Source organism: Scyliorhinus torazame, chromosome 4 (genome assembly GCF_047496885.1).
Source record: "Scyliorhinus torazame isolate Kashiwa2021f chromosome 4, sScyTor2.1, whole genome shotgun sequence".
NCBI lineage: Eukaryota > Metazoa > Chordata > Chondrichthyes > Carcharhiniformes > Scyliorhinidae > Scyliorhinus > Scyliorhinus torazame.
The window spans coordinates 266,768,955-266,789,195 of record NC_092710.1 but is presented as its reverse complement, the minus strand read 5'-3'; the positions used below and the strand labels follow the sequence as shown (position 1 = coordinate 266,789,195).

Genomic DNA, 20,241 nt, shown 5'->3' with positions numbered 1-20,241 from the left:
TTGTTTGGCAGGGTGTGGGGGGTGGGGGGAGAAAGAGGGAAGGAGGAAGAGGATGGGATTGTGGTTGTTAATAAGGGGATTGACATTGTATTCGTTACCGTTTCCTGTTTGTTGGTGGGGTGTCAATTCTGAAGGAAATGGAGAATTAAAATTTTATTTTTTTATTTTTTATAAATAAAAGGTTCAGAGATTAATATTGGAAAGATTTAAGTCTAATTTTATAATTGAAAAATGGCAGATAAATTGTTCAGTAAATGAACCGTGGACAATTTTGGTATCAAGATATTTATATTCTGAACTCTTAACATGATTCAGAGAAGCATATGTTCACTTGCAGGGAGTGTGGAACAGTTGACTTTGAACCACATGCAAGTAGAGGGGAACGGTTTCTTCTTTATACAATTAATTGCACAAATATAGGAGTTAGAGCCAGGAAGTTAAAGATAAGAAATGAAAAATTGATATTCAAAAGGAACAAGACGCAAGTTCGAAAATGACACACGAGTTTAACATCCATGAGAAAATAAAATTATTTTCTTCAGACGGAAGCTCGGTGTTCGTAAGACAAATAGTCTGTGACCAAGTGCAGGCATGACAAGGTCTTAGCCAATGCAGGTTAACTAACAATTGTAGGCTATCCATACAGTTCAATTTCCTTATATTTTCAGAAGTCTTTCAATAGTGTCCCATGACAAGAGCAAACTATGGGAAATTAGAACCAATATAATTTCTTTATTCTTTCATAGAATGTGTGCAGTACTGGCACGGCCAACATTTGTTGGCCATCCCCAATTACATTTGACTAGAATATCTCAAGAGGACAATTCAGAGTCAACCACATTTCTGTGGATCTGGAGTCACATGTTCACCAGGTCAGATGAGTGTGGCAGATTTATTTCCTTAAAAAGGACATTAGTGAACCTGATATGACAATCAACAATAGTTGCCATGGTTACCATGACAGAGACTAGCATTGTTATATTCCAGATTTATTAATGGAATTTAAATTCCACCAGCAACCATGGTGGGATTTGATCCAGCGACCCCGGAGCAGTAGCCTAGATCTCTGGATTACTGGTAGACCACCACCACCCACCGAATTAATAACCTTGCATGAAAACGAGCACAGCAATAGGAAGCAAGCAAATAAATTAAATTAAAATCTCCGAAAACCTGACTTTGATAGGTACACACTAGGGCAGTATTTTTAGATGGTTACCGTTCACACAGACACCAAGAAGCATTCATGTAGTTTTTTTTTAATTATGACAATGTGCTCAAGCAATGAGCTCAATAATATTATTCCAAAGTATGTGGACCCATTAAGTAAAATGAGTCAAGATATACAGGGGCACCATTCTAGACTAGCAACAGTCAGACTTGGGTATGAAAGGGTTGGAGGGCTTTCAGGAGGCCAACGGAGTACATGCCACTTTGCCAAATAGTTTGAAGAATAGGGTGTCAGTCTGCAGCATGGGGGAAATGGATGCAGATAAATGTGCCACTTTTCAAATAGACGGGCAATGGGGGGGGGGGGGGGGGAAAGAGAGCGAGCGAGAGAGCGAAGAGTTATGAATAGAAGGTTACTATTAGGAAAGAGTGGGGCAAGATACTGAACTGGAGTGAAAGTTAGAACTGGGACAGTGATCGTCCAAATAATTATGCTCAAGTGTCATTTGGTTTCTCAGATTAAATATGTCAACTTTAAAAATGGTGTTGCAGCTCATTTTAAGTTAGAATTGAAGAATTATCCAATGCTTTTTAAAAAAAAAAAAAAAATTTTGGATTTTCTCCTTCAAACTTTCACGAAACATACCAAGAAAGTATTACATCCATGTAACTACTTGCTTATAGTAACCATTTCTGAGGAGTCAGGCTTTTCTGACTGTCAATTTCGGATGACTTGAGGTTAATGTCTATGGACTTGTAGAAGGAATCCTATCTTTTAGGCTGCCAGTTCAGTGGGGAGCAAGGATCACATTGAAGTGCACCTTCTTTTCATGGGTCAAACTGCATGAGCATTTGTCACTCCAAAATGACACCAATTGACGAACAGTGAAGTGTGCTTAAAATATGCTGCATAGAAACCAACCTGATGCCCTGGGATACAGCTGTGCAAGCCCAAAAACCAGAGGCAGAGTGATTTATCTGCCGCAGTGCATGCTGGGTAAAGGGCTCTCCATTATACAAATACCATTTCTTCCAGTAAATGCACTGCTGCTGCACATCGACGGACCTCATGAGATTGTAGGGGCAAAAGAGGAAGCAGAGAGCAATGGAAAGTGCAAGTAATCCCAAAGCGCCAATCACATGTTTGCAACAGGCTGTGCCCCACAGCTATAAAATAGGAAACAGGATTCACTAGCAGGAGTTGGCCATTCAGCCCTTCAAAAAGGATTTGCTCATTGAAGGCAATCCACAGTTTGCAATTTGCAAGTGACTGTGGTTTCAGGATGCCTCCTGTATATTTTACTGATCAAGTTATGTTTGTCTCTGTCTGTTAAGCGTGTACTATGCAAGTCACAACTTCCTACTAAACGACATAAGTGGCACTGTTTGGCTGAATTAAGATTCGTCGGGCCTTCAGTCAGGGCAGAGACAATTTTATTATGTTTTGGTTACCGGTTTCTGATGCCTGGTGGCAAGTTTTTCTTTCCCACATCCGTTGCTGGATTCATGCAGGCAAATAAGCGAAACTCTGGGTCACGGTGTATGGGCTCTGTAACAGGATAAACCACGTTAGTAAGATTCATTGCGAAGACTAATGAACAATTACACGGCGAAGGGGAGCATTTTCTTTCTGCACTAAATGACTACCTCAAAAATCAAACTAGTCCACTTTCTAATACCCTAACCGCAAGTAGTTGTGCTAACCACCGGATGCAAAAAATGCTGCATTAAACTTCTGAACAGGTTGTGGACAAGTGACAAAGTCTGGGTTTTGACCTAGAAAGTTTTCACTCAACCTGCAACGGTGTGGTTTAGACCACCTATCTGTAAATATTAGAAAAATCAGAAAGGGAAACCAACCTGAAAAATAATTAATTTTGTAGAACACAAAAAAGGTTTACTCGACTAATACCTGGAATGGGCAGGTTGCATTCGGAGAAAAGACTTAACAAGCTAGGCTGATATCCACTGGAGTTTGGAAGAGTAAGAGGCGACTTGATTGAAACATACAAAGGTCCTGGGTGGTCATGACAAGGTGGATGTGGAAAGGATGTTTTCACTTGTGGGATAATCTAGAACAAAGCAGGTCAACTTCAATCAAGTTGCCTCTTACTCTGCTAAACTCCAGTGGATATCAGCCTAGCTCGTCAACCTGCCCAATCCAGGTATTAGTCTAGTAAACCTTTGTGTTCCACAAAATTAATTATTTTTCCCACATTGGTTTCCCTTTCTGTTGCTATTATTTTCAATTTGGTGGTCTAAACTGCACCGTTGCACGTAAGAGTAGGAGATGAGGAGAATTTTCTTTTCCTCAGAGTGGAGTCTTCCTCAAAAGGCAGTGGCAGCAGAGTTTTCAAAACAGAGCTAGATAAATTTTTGATAAGCAAGGAGGTGAAAGATGATCAGTGCTAGGTGGGAATGAGAGATTTGAGGTTGTGATCTTATTGAATAGCGGAGCAGACCCGAGGTGCCGAATGATAGAATCTGCTCCTAAATCATATTTTCTAATTTATACGAACAGATGTAGGTTTGCATAAGTTAGAGATAATGTTGCATATAAAGGCAATAGCTCCTGTACCAGTGTCTCCTCTGTCCAGCAGCACAAGCGAGCTGGATTTCCCTTCCAACAGTCCACTCAGGCATTCCAGTGTCTCGGCTGAAGCCAAGTTGATCTCATCCAATAAGATCCACTCTCCTTTCTTCACAGACTGTGCTAGCGTCCCCTAGTAAAATAGAAAGTAGAGAATTGAAATCAATCGTCAAAGGAGTGAGAGATCAGAGAACTTCTTCCCACTTTGTGCCAGAGATGCATTTTAGTTGGGTGATAAGGGTGCAAATGAAGTCCAGAGTCCTTGGCTTCGGAATGAGAGAAAAAAATAGCAATCCGTTTTCCAACTCTGATAACTCCTGAGCGATCATGCTGGAAATAGCATGTGTGGATCTTAAAGGAAAATAGAATTATGTTCAAGCTGTGATAATTGTTGTCCCTCTAACACTCCACCCCCACCCTTGCCACAACGGAGTCAAATAGCCCAGGTTCACCTAATCAGTGAGGATCTAGTTTAATAGAAGTCTTTGAAAGGGAGTGTATTACAGCAAAAGATGGCTCCCACTGGTCAATGAGTTGGTAAAAAAGGTACAAATTTTTGACTGGTACTAATATCAAAGGTTAACTAGACACAAAGTAAATCAGAATCTAGAGCACACTATCGCATGCAATCATGACATTTTAGATGTAGAATTTGAAACAGGAAAATTACTGAGGGTACAGAGAAACAGCAGGATCAAACTGGAATGGATTACCCCCAAAGAATGAGCCAGCTTTACATTCGGGACAAGAAAGAAAATATTACCCCACCAGCAACTAGACGGCATGATTTTCTCAGCTTCCACTACGACTCGGTTTGCTTTGGCATCGGGATTGTTACTATATGGTTTGGGGAATTCCCATACAGCAAAACAATTGGGAATATTACAGAAAACTACTGAATCAGGAATCCCCAAAAGAAAGATCAGAAGTTAAGGGTAATTACGTCAAGTATGAATGAGGCCAAGCACATGAACAAATCAGACAGCAGCTGTAGGCTAGTGCAGATGTGCAGCTAACGTGAAAAATCTGTGATCCGCTGTGCGAGATGCTGCGAGGCATCTTCTGACGCAGAAGAGCCAGATATATGCAAAAAAGGCATCCTCCAATTTGAATATGAAAGGGTGTAAATTTTCACTGCTACGTATTTTTCTTGGGAGTTTAAAACATTCCCATCCAATTCAATAGCCTGATTTCCCCTTCACAAATCCATGTTTGAGGACCCGGGTTCGAATCCCGTCCCTGGGTCACTGTCCATGCAGTGTTTGCATATTCTCTCCGTGTCTGCGTGGTTTCACCCCCACATCCCAAAGATGTGCAGTTTAGGTGGATTGGCCATGCTAAATTGCCCTTTAATTGGAAAAAAAATTCAGTACTATTAAATTTTGTTTTTAAAATAAATAAATCTATGCTGACTCTCTGGTCCTGCCACTGTTCCAAGTGTTCTGCTGTAAAATCTTGAGAATAGATTGTAGAATTTTCCCCACTACCAAGGTCGAGCTTATTGGTCTATAATTCCCCATTTTCACTCTACCCCCCTTTTTAAATAAAGGGGGCGATATTAGCTACCTTCCAATCTGTAGGAACTGTTCCAGAGTCTAGAGAATCTTGGAAGATGATTACCAATGCATCCACAATTTCTAGAGCCACTTCAAGTACTTTGGGATGCAGATTATCAGGCACTGGAGATTTATCAGCCTTCAATCCCATCAATGTCCCCAACACTAAGATCTCCTTCAGTTCCTCCTTCTCACTAAACCCGGTGTTCCCCAACATTTCTGGTATCTCATTTGTGAAGACGAAAACAAAAGAATGTATTTAGTTCAGCCATTTCTTTGTACCCTGGGTCCTACATTTGTCTTCACAAATCTTTTTCACTTCACATACCAAAAGGATTTTATGTTCCCTGCAAGCTTACTCTCTTAATGGGAACCATTTTGACTGAATTCTAAACTGCTCCCAATCCTCAGACCTGTTGTTTTTCTTGGCCAATTTGTATTTCTTTGTTGGATATAATGCGATCTCTTATTTCCCTCATAAGCCATGGTTTGGCCACCTTTCCTGTTTTACTTTTGTGCCAGACAGGAATAAACAATTGTTGCAGTTCCCCCATGCTCTCCTTGAATGTTTGTCAGTGCCTTTCCACAGTCATCCCTTTAATGTTTCCCAAGAGAGATAGGGCATGGGCAAGCCTAAATCAACAGCGACTGCCACTCGTCCATTGCTCAGGCAAAGTTCTGGCTCAATGGTTGAATCTCTCGAGTCATTTACTCGATACGGAATCATTTTCACATCTTACCTCCACAAAGGCAAATACCAGTGCCGATTCAGTTAGTTTCATTTGCTGCTGAGCTTGGGTCAGTCGTAGACCAAGTAATTCCCATTTATCTCTGAGCCAGCCTTCTAAATTATTTTGGAAAGAAGAAATAAGAGAAATACAATTCAGCCTTCTGCCTATGTGATTATACACAGTTCAGCAAATGAACTGGCTTCAAAATGAAAAATTCAATTGTTTTATCTAGCTCCCTGCCTTCTAATCTCCTTAATTTAATCTTCCCTCCCCTCTTGCTGGATTTGACGTAAAAATTTATCATTCACTCCTTCCTGCTTAATTCACAATCCTTCCGTCTCATTGCTCAACCGAACTACTGTTGCCCTCACTGTGGATTTAACAGCTCACATTCTCAATGACTTCAAAACTGAAAATTTATGCCCACAAAGACAAATCGCTTCAGCCATGCCAGAAATCACAACGCACCTTGAAAATTTTTTTTTAAAAACGGTGTCAAATGTTGCTCGACAATCGAAGCAGGCTTCATGGTAAAACGTTAACAAATTGGGATCATGGCAGGAGAGAACAAATGGAATAGGATTTTTGGAATTAATTTAAAAAAAAAAAAATGTAAAGAGGATGCGGGCTTCGCTGGCTGGGCCAGCATTTGTTGCCCATCCCCAATTGCCCTCGAGAAGGTGGTGGTGAGCTGCCGTCTTGAACCGCTGCAGTCCAGGTGGTGTGGGTACACCCACTGTGGTATTTGCCAGAACGATTCTGCATTTTCCACCTTATGTTGCTTCACTGCTTTAAAATGACCATTTGTCAGAACAGGGGCCACTGCACTTCACCAATATCAATTCTCTACCCTCAGAATACCAACGCCTAAAAGAAAGAAAGGGTTTTCCAAATTAAATATTTAAAATATTTTGAAGTTTCTCACTATCTTCCTTGGCTTTCAGTTCCTTATTGATGGCAGTTTTATAGACGTGCAGCATCAGTCGAAGTAAATCCTGCCAGCGTTTCTGTCTGCAGCATGTTTGGACATGGCCCAAGAAAGTAATGTTCTGCTTCCGAGAGTATGTCTGAATGAAAAGCTCTTCAAACGTTTCTCGCAAAGGCAGCATAATAAGTTTACGGTCCATCGGCTTGTACCTGTACAGAAAAAAATACAAATCCCAGATTCCTTAAAAAATTCATTCACGGGATGAGGGCTCCACTGGCTGGGGCAGCATTTATTGTCCATCACCAATTGCACTTGAATGGAGTGGCTTTACTCAGCCATTTCCGAGGAACATTTTAAGAGTCAACCACCTTGTTGTGGATCTGGAGTCACATGTAAGCTAGACCAGGTAAGGATGTTAGATTTCCTTCCCTAAAAGAACACGAATGAACCAGATGGGTTTTTACAATAATCAACAATGGTTTCATGGTTATCATTAGACTTCTAATTCCAGATCGAGGGTCGATTTAGCTCACTTGGCTAGACAGCTGGTTCATCATGCAGAACAAGGCCAGCAGCACAGGTTCAACTCCCTTATTGACTGAAGTTATTCATGAAGGACCTGCCTTCTCAACCTTGCCCCTCGACCGAGGTGTGGTGATCCTCAGGTTAAACCACCAGTCAGCTCGCCCCCTCAAAAGGGGAAAGCAGCCTATGGTCATCTTGGACTTTGGCGACGTCACCTTTCACCCAATTCCAGATCGTTACGGAACACAAACTTCACCATCTGCTGTGGTGGGATTCGAATCTGGGTCCTGTTACCTAATCAGCTCTCAACAGTGGCCAAGAGACTGGACCAGAGCCAGGTGGTGCAGAAAGATAGATTTGTCCCAGGAGTGGAATGATAATAAGAAAGTGTTTGGTGATTTTATGAAACAAACTTTATTAAAAAGAATACAAATATTTAAACTTCAACTCTAATAATAACTGATTACATGCAGTTTCTTAACCTTAACAGTTCCCATTAAACAGCACTTTAAATAAACATGCCACTCTTACTCCACTTGCAGACAGGCAAATTTTTCTGCTTGGACATTTGTTCAGAACCCTTTTTCAAAACCTACCTCGCTGGCAACATTCATGAGCTCTCTTGGTTGATTGGCAAAGCCTTCCCCCCCCCTGTACGAAGAAGGATTTTGTTGAGCTCTGCCTAGCCCCTCAAAGAAAGGTTTTCAGGGGTTTCAGACTTGAACCTACTCTCGTTATCTTGGCTGTTTGATGGCCCACTCTCGTTTATATAAAAGAACAGAGCTATGCTTTTGATAGGCAACTAACCTCCCTATGACAGACAAAGAGGCCATTGGATTCTAATGGCTAGATTCTAATGGGCTAACGGCTGGTCAGACAGGAGTGTCCCGAAGGACAACGGATCTGGGGCATCCCGTCTATTCCCACTAGCGAGCTTAAGTCAGACTGAGACAATGGATCTCGGCCAGTTATGGGCGTATTCCTCCAACTCAGTGCGAGTAGGTCTCGCTTCTCCTCTCCCTCCTCTTTAACCCCCAAATTGCCTGCTACATCTTTGGATCTCACTTCTGGACCCAAGTTACTAATATCTCCCTCACATAACAGTCATTACACTGGGTCTCTGGATTACCAGTCCAGCAAAAACACAGCTACGCCACCACCTCCCGTGCACGTAAAACACTAATGATACTTCATCAACACTCTGGAGTAACCAGTGTTGCTTTTTGCCCCATAGCCCACAAAGTGAACTGAAATACCCAAAGCTGAGAAAACCTCACCGGGAAGTCTATTTTCATTTTTAGGGCTAGGCTACCAAAATGAAGATACCTCTCTCCTACATTAGATTACTTTCACTCCTCTTCCCACATGACTTTTTTTTCCAATCGAAGTAGGAGGCAAGTGAAGCCTTCTCTTGAAAGAATGTTACTCTTTTATCCATGTGCTTTTAAAAAAAATGACATCCAACATTCATTAGCCTAATAGTTCTCAAACAAAATAATTAAAACATTCCATTTACAGTTTGTTACTGGAATGGTTATGCTCCCCTTTTACATACTAGGATGTTGATCCCCATGTCCTTCATCCCTCTTGTACATGTCCCACCTTCACCAGAAACAGTCCGTGACCCAAGAATATTAAATCCTTCCCCCTACACCAACTCTTTTCTGCCCTATTTCTATACTTTAAAACATTTTTATTAAAGCGTTTTCATAAAATATTAACAACAAAACGAAAAAGAAACCCAACAGGGTTAAGTACAAAACAGTCCAGAAAAACAACCCTCCATACCCCCCTCTCCCCTTGTACATAACTAATAAATTAACATTAACACCCCAACTTAATACAACAAGTATATACAACCCCTCAGACCCTCCAGTATAATTAACAAAAAAGTAATGCGAACCCCCCCCCCCCCCCCCCCCCCAAGAGTTGCTGCTGCCATTGACCAATGTCTATCGTTCTGCCAGAAAGTCTAAGAACGGTTGCCACTGCCTAAAGAACCCTTGTACCAACCCTCTCGAGGCGAATTTCACCCTCTCCAACTTAATAAACCCCGCCATAGCGTTGATCCAGGATTCCACGCTTGGGGGCCTCGCATCCTTCCAATGAAGAATCCTTCGCCGGGCTACCAAGGACGCAAAAGCCAGAATACCAGCCCCTTTCGCCTCCTGCACTCCAGGCTCCTCTGCCACCCCAAATATTGAGCCCCCAGCCCGGCTTGACCCTGGATCCTACCACCCTCGACACGGTCCTCACTACGCCCTTCCAAAATTCCTCCAGCACTGGGCATGCCCAGAACATATGGGTGTGGTTTGCTGGGCTCCCTGAGCACCTAACACACCCGTCCTCACCCCCAAAAAACTGACTCATCCTCGTCCCGGTCAGCACCTTAAACTGTATGAGGCTGAGCCTCGCGCACAATGAGGAAGAGTTCACCCTCCCAGGGCGTCTGCCCACATCCCTTCCTCAATTTCCTCTCCCAACTCCTCCTCCCACTTACCTTTTACCTCCACCACTGAGGCCTCCTCCTCCTCCTGCATCATCTGGTAAGTTTCCAAGATATCACACACAACAACCCCCCCCCAAGAGCACCCTGTCCTGTACTGTTTGTGGCCGTAGCCGCAGGAATTCCGCCACCTGCCATTTGGCAAATGCCCTTACCTGCAAGTACCTGAAGGTGTTCCCCAGGGGAGCCCGTACTTCTCCTCCAGCTCACCCAGGCTTGCAAACTTCCCGTCCACAAACAGTTCCCCCAACCTTGTTATCCCTGCCCTGTGCCACCCCGCAAACGCTCCACCTGTTCTTCCTAGGGAGAACCGGTGGTTTCCCCCATAATGGGGTTCCCGCCGAGGCCCCCACTTCCCCTCCTGTGCCACCTCCACTGCCCCCACAGAGGGCAGCCACCACCACCGGGCTAGTGGTATACCTCCTTGGAGGGAGCGGCAGCAGCGCAGTTACCAGCGCTGCCGTTACCAGCGCCCCCAGACTCATACCCACACAAGATTCAATCTCCAGCCTCTTCCATGCGGCCCCCTCCCCCTCCATCACCCACTTGCGCACCATCGTCGCATTGGCGGCCCAGTAATACCCACAGAGGTTGGGCAGCGCCAGTCCCCCCCCTAACTACTCAGCTCCAGGAACACCCTTCTCACCCTGTGTCCCTCGCGCCCACACAAACCCCATTATACTCCCGTTAACCCGCCTGAAAAAAGCCTTCCGAATAAACACGGGGAGGCATTGGAACAGGAACAAAAACCTTGGGAGCACCGTCATTTTGATTGACTGCACCCTACCCGCCAAGGACAGCGGCAACACGTCCCACCTCTTGAACTCCTCCTCCATTTGCTCCACCAGCCTTGTAAAATTAAGCCTATACAGGGCCCCCCAGCTCCTGGACTCCCTGATACCTGAAGCTCCACTCCACCTTTAGTGGGAGCTCGCCAACCCCCCCTCTCCTGGTCCCCTGGATAAACTACGAACAGCTCACTCTTCCCCGTGTTGAGCTTGTACCTCGAAGAGTCCCCAAATTCCCAAAGAATCCTCACTACCTCCGACATTCCTCCCACCAGGTCCGCCACATACAGCAGCAAGTCGTCCACAGAAAGTGACACCCTATGCTCCTCCCCACCACACACCAACCCCCTCCAGTTGCTTGACTCCCTCAGTGCCATAGCCAGGGGTTCAATCGCCAGTGCGAAGAGCAGGGGGGACAGAGGGGACCCCTGTCTCATCCCTCGGTGCAGCCGAAAGTACTCGGACCTCGTCCTATTTGTGGCCACACTCGCCATCGGGACCTCATACAACAGCCTAACCCACCTGACAAACCCCTCCCCAAACAAGCACCTCCCACAGGTACCCCCACTCTACCCTATCGAAGGCTTTCTCAGCATCCAACGGCACCATCTCCGCCTCCCCCGCCGGCATCATAACATTCAAAAGCCTCCGCACATTCACGTTCAACTGTCTCCCCTTCACAAACCCCGTCTGGTCTTCATGGATGATCTGCGGCACACAATCCTCAATCCTCGTGGCCAAGACCTTCGACAGCACCTTGGCATGCACATTTACCAACAAAATTGGCCTGTAAGGCCCACACTGCAGGGGATCCTTGTCCCGCTTCAGGATCAAGGAGATCAGTGCCCGGGACATCGTCGGGGGCAAGGCCCCCCCGTCCCTTGTCTCATTGAAGGTCTTAACAGCGGGCCCAACAGGTCCATATATTTTTTGTAGAATTCGACCGGGAAACCATCCGGCCCTGGTGCCTTCCCCACCTGCATGCTTCCTATCCCTTTCATCAGCTCCTCCAGCCCAATCGGGGCCCCCATTCCTGCCACCAGTCCCTCTTCCACCTTCGGAAACCTCAATTGGTCCAGGAAGTGGCCCATCCCTTCCTCCTCCCGTGGGGTCTCGGATCGGTACAATTCCTCGTAGAAGTCCCTGAAGACCCCATTGATGCCAGCTCCACTCTGCACCACACTCCCTCCCCTGTCCTCAACTCCCCCGATCTCCCTAGCTGCGCCCCGCCTCCGAAGCTGATGCGCCAGCATCTGGCTTGTCTTTTCCCCATACTCTTAGATCGCCCCCTGGGCCTTCCTCCACTGCACCTCCGCCTTCCTGGTGGTCACCTGATCGAATTCAGCCTGGAGGCTATGCCTCTTCCTCAACAATCCTTCCTCGGGCTCCTCCGCATACCTCCCGTCTACCCTCACCATCTCCCCCACCAGCCTCTCCCTCTCTCTTTCCCCCCCCCCCCCCCCCCCCCACTCCTTGTGGGCCCTAATGGAGATCAGCTCTCCCCTCACCACCGCCTTCAGTGCCTCCCACGCCATCCCCACTCAGACCTCCCCGTTGTCGTTGGTCTCCAGGTACCTCTTTATACTTCCTCGGACCTGCTCGCTCACCTCCTCGTCCGCCAACAGCCCCACAGCGGGCGCTGGTCCCTCTCCTCCCCCATCTCCAAGTCCACCCAATGCGGGGCCTGGTCCGAAATGGCTATTGCCGAATACTCAGTATCCTCTACTCTCAATATCAACGCCCTACTCAAAATGAAAAAGGCGATTCGGGAATAAGCCTTATGGACACGAGAAGATTGAAAATTCCCTAGCCCCTGGCCTTGCAAATCTCCAAGGGTGCACCCCTCCCATCTGGTCCATAAACCCCCTCAGCACTCTAGCCGCCGCCGGCTTTCTACCCGTCCTAGACCTGGAGCGATCCAGTGCCGGATCCAACACCGTGTTAAAGTCACCCCCCATTATCAGGCCCCCACTTCCAAGTCTGGGATCCAACCCAACATACATAAAACCCGCATCGTCCCAGTTCGGGGCATACACATTGACCAGTACCACCCGCTCTCCCTGCAACTTACCACTTACCATTATGTACCTCCCGCCATTATCTGCCACAATGCTCGACACCTCGAACGACACCTTCTTTCCCACCAAGATCGCCACCCCTCGATTTTTGGCATCCAGCCCAGAGTGAAACACCTGACCTACCCACCCTTTCCTCAATCTTACCTGGTGTGCCACCTTCAGGTGTGTCTCCTAAAGCATGACCACATCCACCTTCAGCCCCTTCAGGTGCACGAACACCCAGGCCCACTAAACCGGCCCATTCAGTCCCCTTACATTCCAGGTTATCAGCCAGATCAGGGGGCTACCCGCCCCCCCCTCCACCACCGACTAGCCACCTCCTCGGCCAGCCACGCACCCCACAACTGGCCCGTTCCCCACAGCGGCATACCGCCGTCTCGACCCCCCCCCAAACTCACTCCAGCTCCTCCTTGACCATTGCAGCAGCAACTCCATTCGCCCCCCCCCCGCCCTCCAGCTAGGTCCCATCCTAGCTGATTTACTCCCCCCATTGCACTTCCGCAAGTCAGCTGATTCCTGCTGACCCTGGCCACTCCCGCCTCTGACTCCTCCCATTGTGGGGCACACCCTCCTCTCCTGTCCCCATCCATAGGCTCTCCCCGCCCCCTTCTGGTCGAAGCGCGGGAAACAACCCTCACTTCCCCGCCCCCTCCAGTCTTCAGCGCGGGAAAAAGCCCGCGCTTTCCACCTAACAGGCCCCGCCACCTCTGACGCAGCTCCTTTTACAGGCCCGGTCCCCTCACACCCGACTCGGGCCTCCCCCTCCCCTGCGGGGCCCCATCTCACCTCCAAGAGCCCACCCGACCAACGCAACCAAAACAGTGCCCAACCCGCCCCAGCCACCCTCACCAACCCAAAAGAGAAAAAACACACTAAAAAGAAACCCGGAGCAATACAAAGGACCCCCCCCCCCCCTCAAAACAAAATAAACATTGCATATCAACCGCAGTCCCCAATCGCCCACCCCGACCCTCAATCTGTGTCCAACTTCTCAGCCTGAACAAAGGCCCACGCCTCCTCCGGAGACTCAAAATAATGGTGCCGGTCCTTGTAGGTGACCCACAGTCGCGCCGGCTGCAACATGCCGAACTTCACCCCCGTCCTGTGCAGTACCGCCTTCGCTCGATTGTACCCAAGCCCTCCTCTTCACCACCTCCGCACTCCAGTCTTGATATATCCAAACCTCCACGTTGTCCCACCTGCTGCTCCTCTCCCTCTTGGCCCACCTGAATCCACACGACCGGTCGACAAACCGATGGAACCTCACCAGCACCGCCGCGGAGGCTCGTTAGCCTTGGGCCTCCTCGCCAGCACTCTTATGGGCCCCTTCCAGCTCCAGGGGCCACTGGAAGGACCACGCTCCCATCAGCGCGTTCAACATGGTGACCACCAAGGCCCCCACAGCCCCTCCGGGAGGCCCAGAATCCGCAGATTCTTCCGCCTCGACCGATTCTCCATCTCCTCGAACCGCTCCTGCCATTTCTTGTGGAGCGCCTTGTGCGCCTCCACCTTTACCGCCAGGCCTAAGATCTCGTCCTCATTGTCAGAGATCTTTTGTCGAGCCTCGCGGATCGCCACTCCCTGGGCCGTGTCTCCAGCAACTTATCAATAGACGCCTTCATCGGCTCTAGCAGGTCTGTTTTAATCTCTCTGAAGCAACGCTGGATACCCTCCTGCTGCTCTTCCACCCACTGCATCCACGCTGCTTGGTCTCTGCCCCCTGCCATTTTGTCCTTCTTCCCTCACACCTTCTTCAGGTCCACCACCACCGTTTTTGTCGCCCCGCTCCTAGTTGAAGCCATATACTGACGGGGGAGCTGTTGTAGAATCCTTCCCACACCAGGAAAAGTCGAAAAAGTGCCGTTGGGGGCCCTGAAAAGAGCCCACAAGTCCGCTTTTGCACGAGTCGCCGAATGTCACCTATTTCTGTACTTGCCAGCAGATGGCATCGGGAGCAATCCAAAGATAACCTTAGACGTCCTACTTTTTAATCTCCTGCCTAGCTCCCTGAATCCTTGATAGAAAACCTTATCCTACATTCTACCTATATTGGTAGTACCAACATGTACCATGATCGACTTTTCACTCTCCCCCTTTAGGATGCCGTACAGCCAGTGACATCCCCGACCCTGCCACCAGGGAGGCAACACACAGCCTTACGTCATATCTTTAGTCGCAGAAGCGCCACCTGCTTCCCAACTAGTGAATCCTCTATTACTATTGGTCTTCCTTTCATCATCCTCACCCGCCCTCCTATTCAGTCAGGTCGCTTGTGATGCCCGAAGCTTGGCTCTGACTGCACTCCTGAGGCACCAGCTTCCAAAATGAAAAACCAATTTGTGAGCAGGACCCTCAGGGACCTGTGCTACCTGCCTGGTCACATTTCCTTTTTTCCTCTCGACCCTTGAGCGGTGGTCTGACCACCTCTCTATGTGCTACCCAGGAAACACTCAGCCTCACCACGAGTGGCGTGACAGTGTCTCCAGCCACTGCTCAAGCTCCGAAATCCAGAGCTTCAGTTTCTGCAGCTGGGAGACTATGCCACACACGTGGTCATCTAGGACACTGCTGGGGTCCAAGACACCCCACATGTAACAGGCCACACATTTCACTCAGCTGTCCTCACCGGGCAGGTCTTAAAAGTAAAAACGTACACCTTCGACTAGAACAAATCTAGAGTACCATTCCCAACGATGTTTTTTTAAATTTCTTTTAAGATTCAGCTATTCAGACAGTCATTAATATCAGGACTAGGAGTCATAGGGCGAGGATAAGGGATGAACGTTTTAGGGTGGAGGAGGAGAAATTTCTTCACCTAGAGTGGCGAATCTGCCACAGAAAGTAGTGGAGGCCACAATGCATGATTATTTAAAGAACGAATTAGATATAGCTCTTGGGGCTAATGGGATCAAGCGATATGAATAAAGGGACATTTGGGGGGGGGGGGGGGGGGAAGAAATAATGGTATTGAATTTAATGATCAGTCATCATAGCAAATGGCAGAGCAGGCTTGAAGGGCCAAATAGCCTACTCCGGTTTCTATTTTCTATGGATGTTTCTATGTATAATCAACCTGTGTGGTTCTGTAACTATTTAAGAGCTTCTTTCACCTAGGAGGCTTCCAGCCAATCCACATCTAATAACCTGCTCTGAAAATTCTGCTCACATTGACAGCTGTGACAAATTTCATTACAGCAGCCGAGACAACCAATCAACAACAATCCAAATAAAACCCACAATATTCTAAACATTACCTTTGCCCACCTGCAGTCTCATACCCTCATCATCTGTCACTTTTGCCCACCTGCAGTCTCATACCCTCATCTGTCAAATTGACTATTAATAATTTGAATCAAGTTTAAAAAAATATGCCAAATAGCTTTGCACACATTCAGCTACTAGTTTCACAGTCAGAATCCTTGGGCCACCCTGCAAATACAACACTTACCCTCCAAGCAGGTCAGCTGTGTCACTCTGTTGGTTCATATTTACGACCTTCAGTTTGTGACCTGAAACAAAATACACAGAAATACTTACACAAAGGATTAGTTATTGAACAAACCACATCTTTACCATTGAAATTTATTTGCCAGAACATTGTTGAGTGTCAATCAGCCATTGTTTGCTATCAAAATGAGTTAGTCCTTAATCATGGGAAAATATATATTCACATTCTGCACACACTTCACCAAAAGCAAGAATTAATTGCAATAACCCAGATTTAGTGAACTCAAAACAATACAAGTAACGTAGGCACATTTATCCAAATGTTACTTTTGATGGGGAGAGGTCCAGCTGGTTTTTAGCCCCAATGATATGCCTCTGAATGGGCAAGAAAGAAAATGATTTTAAAAATGCAAGCGAATTAGCAAATTTTGTCTTTCAACTTGCAATCAAAAGGCAGAACTGGCAACACATTTCAGGAAATACAGCAATAGAATACGGAGTCAACATATTTACATTGTGTGTTATGTTCGCCCTATGCATTTTCTTCTCTTGTATGGAATGATCTGTCTGAACAATACTTTAAAAAAAAAAATTTTTTTTTTTTTTTTTTTTTTTTATATAAAAAAAAAGAGTACCCAATTCATTTTTTCCCCCCCATAAGGGGACAATTTAGCGTGGCCAATCCACCTACCCTGCACATCTTTGGATTGTGTGGGCGAAACCCACGCAAACACAGGAAGACTGTGCAAACTTCACACAGCGACCCAGAGCCGGGATCGAACCTGGGATCTCGGCGCAGTGAGGCAGCAGAGCTAACCCACTGCGCCACCGTGCTGCCACTGAACAATACTTTTCACTGTACCGTAGTACACATGACAATAAAAAAAATCAAACTGATTTTTAATATTTATATATGCAACAGAAAGTATCGGTTTTCAAACAAAGAATGCTGACAATTATAGTATGTGCTAAATTTGTTACTCCAGGGGGTGAAATTCACACTGGTTTGCCATCCCTCAAACAGACATACCAGGTTGTTGCATGTTACTGTGGGTGAGAGAGTGCAGTTACAAATATTTCAATTCTGGAAAACTAAATGAAATGGAACCGCTCATCATACTAGCTACATGCCCACTTCAGCACCCAGCAGATTACAGAGTGGGGAAGTTATGGTGTAGCGGTAACGTCACTGGATGAGTAACCTAGTTTACTCCTGTGCGGACACAAGTTTAAATCTCACCATGGTATGGGTAGCTAAATTAAACTAATAAACCTAGAATTAAAAAGCCAGTCTTAATAATAGTGACCATCTGGGGTTTGTATGGGTGAGCAAGACCCCGAGGATGAAGAGGGTGTTTCTGGAGCGCAGTCAGGACAGGAGTGGGCTTGAGCTGCCGAATCAGTGTGGCTTTTATTGGGCAGCTAATGTGGCAATGATCCGTAAATGGGTAATGGAGGGAGAGGGTGCGGTGTCGAAGAGGCTAGAGGCGGCGTCTTGTGTGGGTACTGGCTTGGGGGCACTGGTGACAGACCAGTTGCCGCTACCACTGACGAGGTACACCACGAGCCCAGTGGTGGCGGCAACATTGAAGATCTGGGGCAGTGGAGGCGACATAGGGGTGAGGTGGGGGCCTCAATTTGGTCCCCGATATGGGATAATCATAGGTTTGTGCCAGGCAGAATGGATGGGGGGTTCCCAAGTTGGCATCAGGCAGGAATTAAAAGGATGGGGGACCTGTTCATAGATGGGACTTTTGCTAGCCTGGGGGCACGGGAGGAGAAATTTGGGTTGCCTCGCAGAAACACTTTTGGATATATGCAAGTGAGGGCGTTTGAGAGACGGCAGGTGAGGGAATTTCCGCTACTTCCAGCACGAAGGATTCAGGACAGGGTGATTTTGGGTGTATGGGTTGGAGAAGTTAAGGTCTCGGCGATTTATCAGGAGCTACAGGAAGCAGAGGCCTCGGTGGAGGAGTTGAAGGACAAGTGGGAGGAGGAGCTGGATGAGGGTCTGTGGGCCGATGCCCTGGGCAAGGTCAATTCCTCCTCCTCATGCGCCAGGCTCAGTCTAATAACAGTTGAAAGTAGTACATCGGGTGCATATGACAGGGGCGAGAATGAGTAGGTTTTTTGGGGTGGAGGACAGATGCGTGAGATGTTCAGGGAGCCCAGCGAATCACACCCATATGTTCTGGATGTGCCCAGCACTGGAGGGGTTCTGCGAGGGCTATGTCCAAAGTTGTGAACAGCCAGGTCAAGCAGAGCTGGGGGATAGCACTACTTGGGTTATTGGACGAGCCTAGAGTGCAGGAGCGAAAAGAAGCCAGATTTCTGGCCTATGCGTCCCTGGTAGCCCGGCAGAAGATCCTACTAATGTGGAGAGATGCAAAGCCCCCAAACATGGCAGGTTTCATTAAGTTGGAGAGGGTAAAGTATGCCTTGCGAGGGTCTGTGCATGGGTTCTCCAGGCAGTGGCAACCGTTCCTTGACTCTCGCGGAACGTTAGGTGGAAGTCGAAACAGCAGCAATTTTGAACAAACATTTTTTTTTTTTTTTTTTTTCAAAGTAATGGTGATCAAAAATTGTTGTAAAACACCCATCAGGTTTACGAATGTCCTTAAGGGGAGGAAATCTGGCACTCTGACCTGGTCTGGGCTACATGCTGCTCTTAGGTCACAGCAATTTGGCTGACTTTGCAGTTCAAGGGCAATCAAGAATGGGCTAAAAATGTTGGTCTTACCTGTGACACCCACATCCCATGAAAAAATTAAAAACGCAATAATTTATTGAAGGAAAATGGAGTATGTGTCAACTTTCCCTCCTCCTGAAGGTATCAGCTCCTGCTGGAGAGCAGTTCCACAAAGGAGCACTTTTCCTCCAGTGGATATTCTTCAAATGTCAACCCAGATAGGAGGGTTGGTGGGATTCAGAATGCTTTTTGGGGGGGGGGGGGGGGGGCGCAGGGACAACCACACTCCAGTTTTTATCCAACATAGACATAACCACACACAGAATCGTCACTGGTCTTTTGGTCTCCTTTCATGGTCCAGGAGAGGTGACAAATGTACAATTCCTCTTGTCAAATTGCCAAGATGAGCTAATCAACCAGGTACCAGAGTCAAACACAGGACCTGCGTCAATTCATCACTCTTCCAGAGAATCTATCACTTTAGCAATTCAGCATGCCTCATAGTATAGAAAGTATTACATTTTATTCCAAGAGTAAGCCAAAGTTGTTCAACAAATACGGTTCTACCAACCTGTAATTCTGGCAAGGTACTGGACAGTAGAAGTTTTTCCAGTACCCGTCTCACCAACCAATAAGACAGGCTCCCTCTGACGCAGGCAAACAGCCAGCTGTTCCAGCAGCAGAGAGGAGGGTCGTGTGGCTGAAAATGGCTGAGTTTCCCTGAGAACAAAGTGCAAGAATTTCAGTCATAAAAAGCATCTTGGGTGAAAACATTAATTACCGATCGATCAAGTAAACGGAGGAAATTACAATCAAGAAATATGGTCTTGTGGTTATGGAATCATAAATTAGAAAAGATGTGAACTCCAACACATTAGTGACCAATGAGTATATTGGAATGTCAATGCATGAAAATCAAACTACTCCGAAATATCATGACCAATGAAACAAACAGAATCTGTTTACTCCTAAGAGAGGGAGGAAATGGTGGTGCTGTGGTTATGACACTCCAATCCGCCACTGAACAAGTAGCATATCTTTTTGTTTAGTTCTCTTGCCGATGAGCCTCACACAAGATGTCATGAGCCAGCACCAAAGACTGAAGGGGGAAAAAAAGCCAAGGAGGAATACAACAAGGCAAGTCCAGACCAGTAGACAATGCAGTGCTGGCAGACAGAAGAATATCAGATGGGATAACTTTCTACTCTTTGAAATGACACCATGGGATCTTTT

General features: G+C 46.8%; 1 protein-coding gene across 1 annotated transcript in view; it reads right to left on the bottom strand.

The window, feature by feature from the left end:
• mdn1 (midasin AAA ATPase 1) overlaps positions 1-20,241 on the bottom strand; it is a 239,387-nt gene that overhangs the window by 175,316 nt on the left and 43,830 nt on the right. The window contains exons 14-19 of the mRNA XM_072499762.1: positions 19,580-19,728; positions 16,321-16,381; positions 6,973-7,184; positions 6,057-6,160; positions 3,749-3,893; positions 2,623-2,719 (exon numbers count right to left, since the gene is read on the bottom strand). Coding sequence (XP_072355863.1) covers positions 2,623-2,719; positions 3,749-3,893; positions 6,057-6,160; positions 6,973-7,184; positions 16,321-16,381; positions 19,580-19,728 — 768 coding nt within the window. The remainder of the gene's footprint in view (positions 1-2,622; positions 2,720-3,748; positions 3,894-6,056; positions 6,161-6,972; positions 7,185-16,320; positions 16,382-19,579; positions 19,729-20,241) is intronic.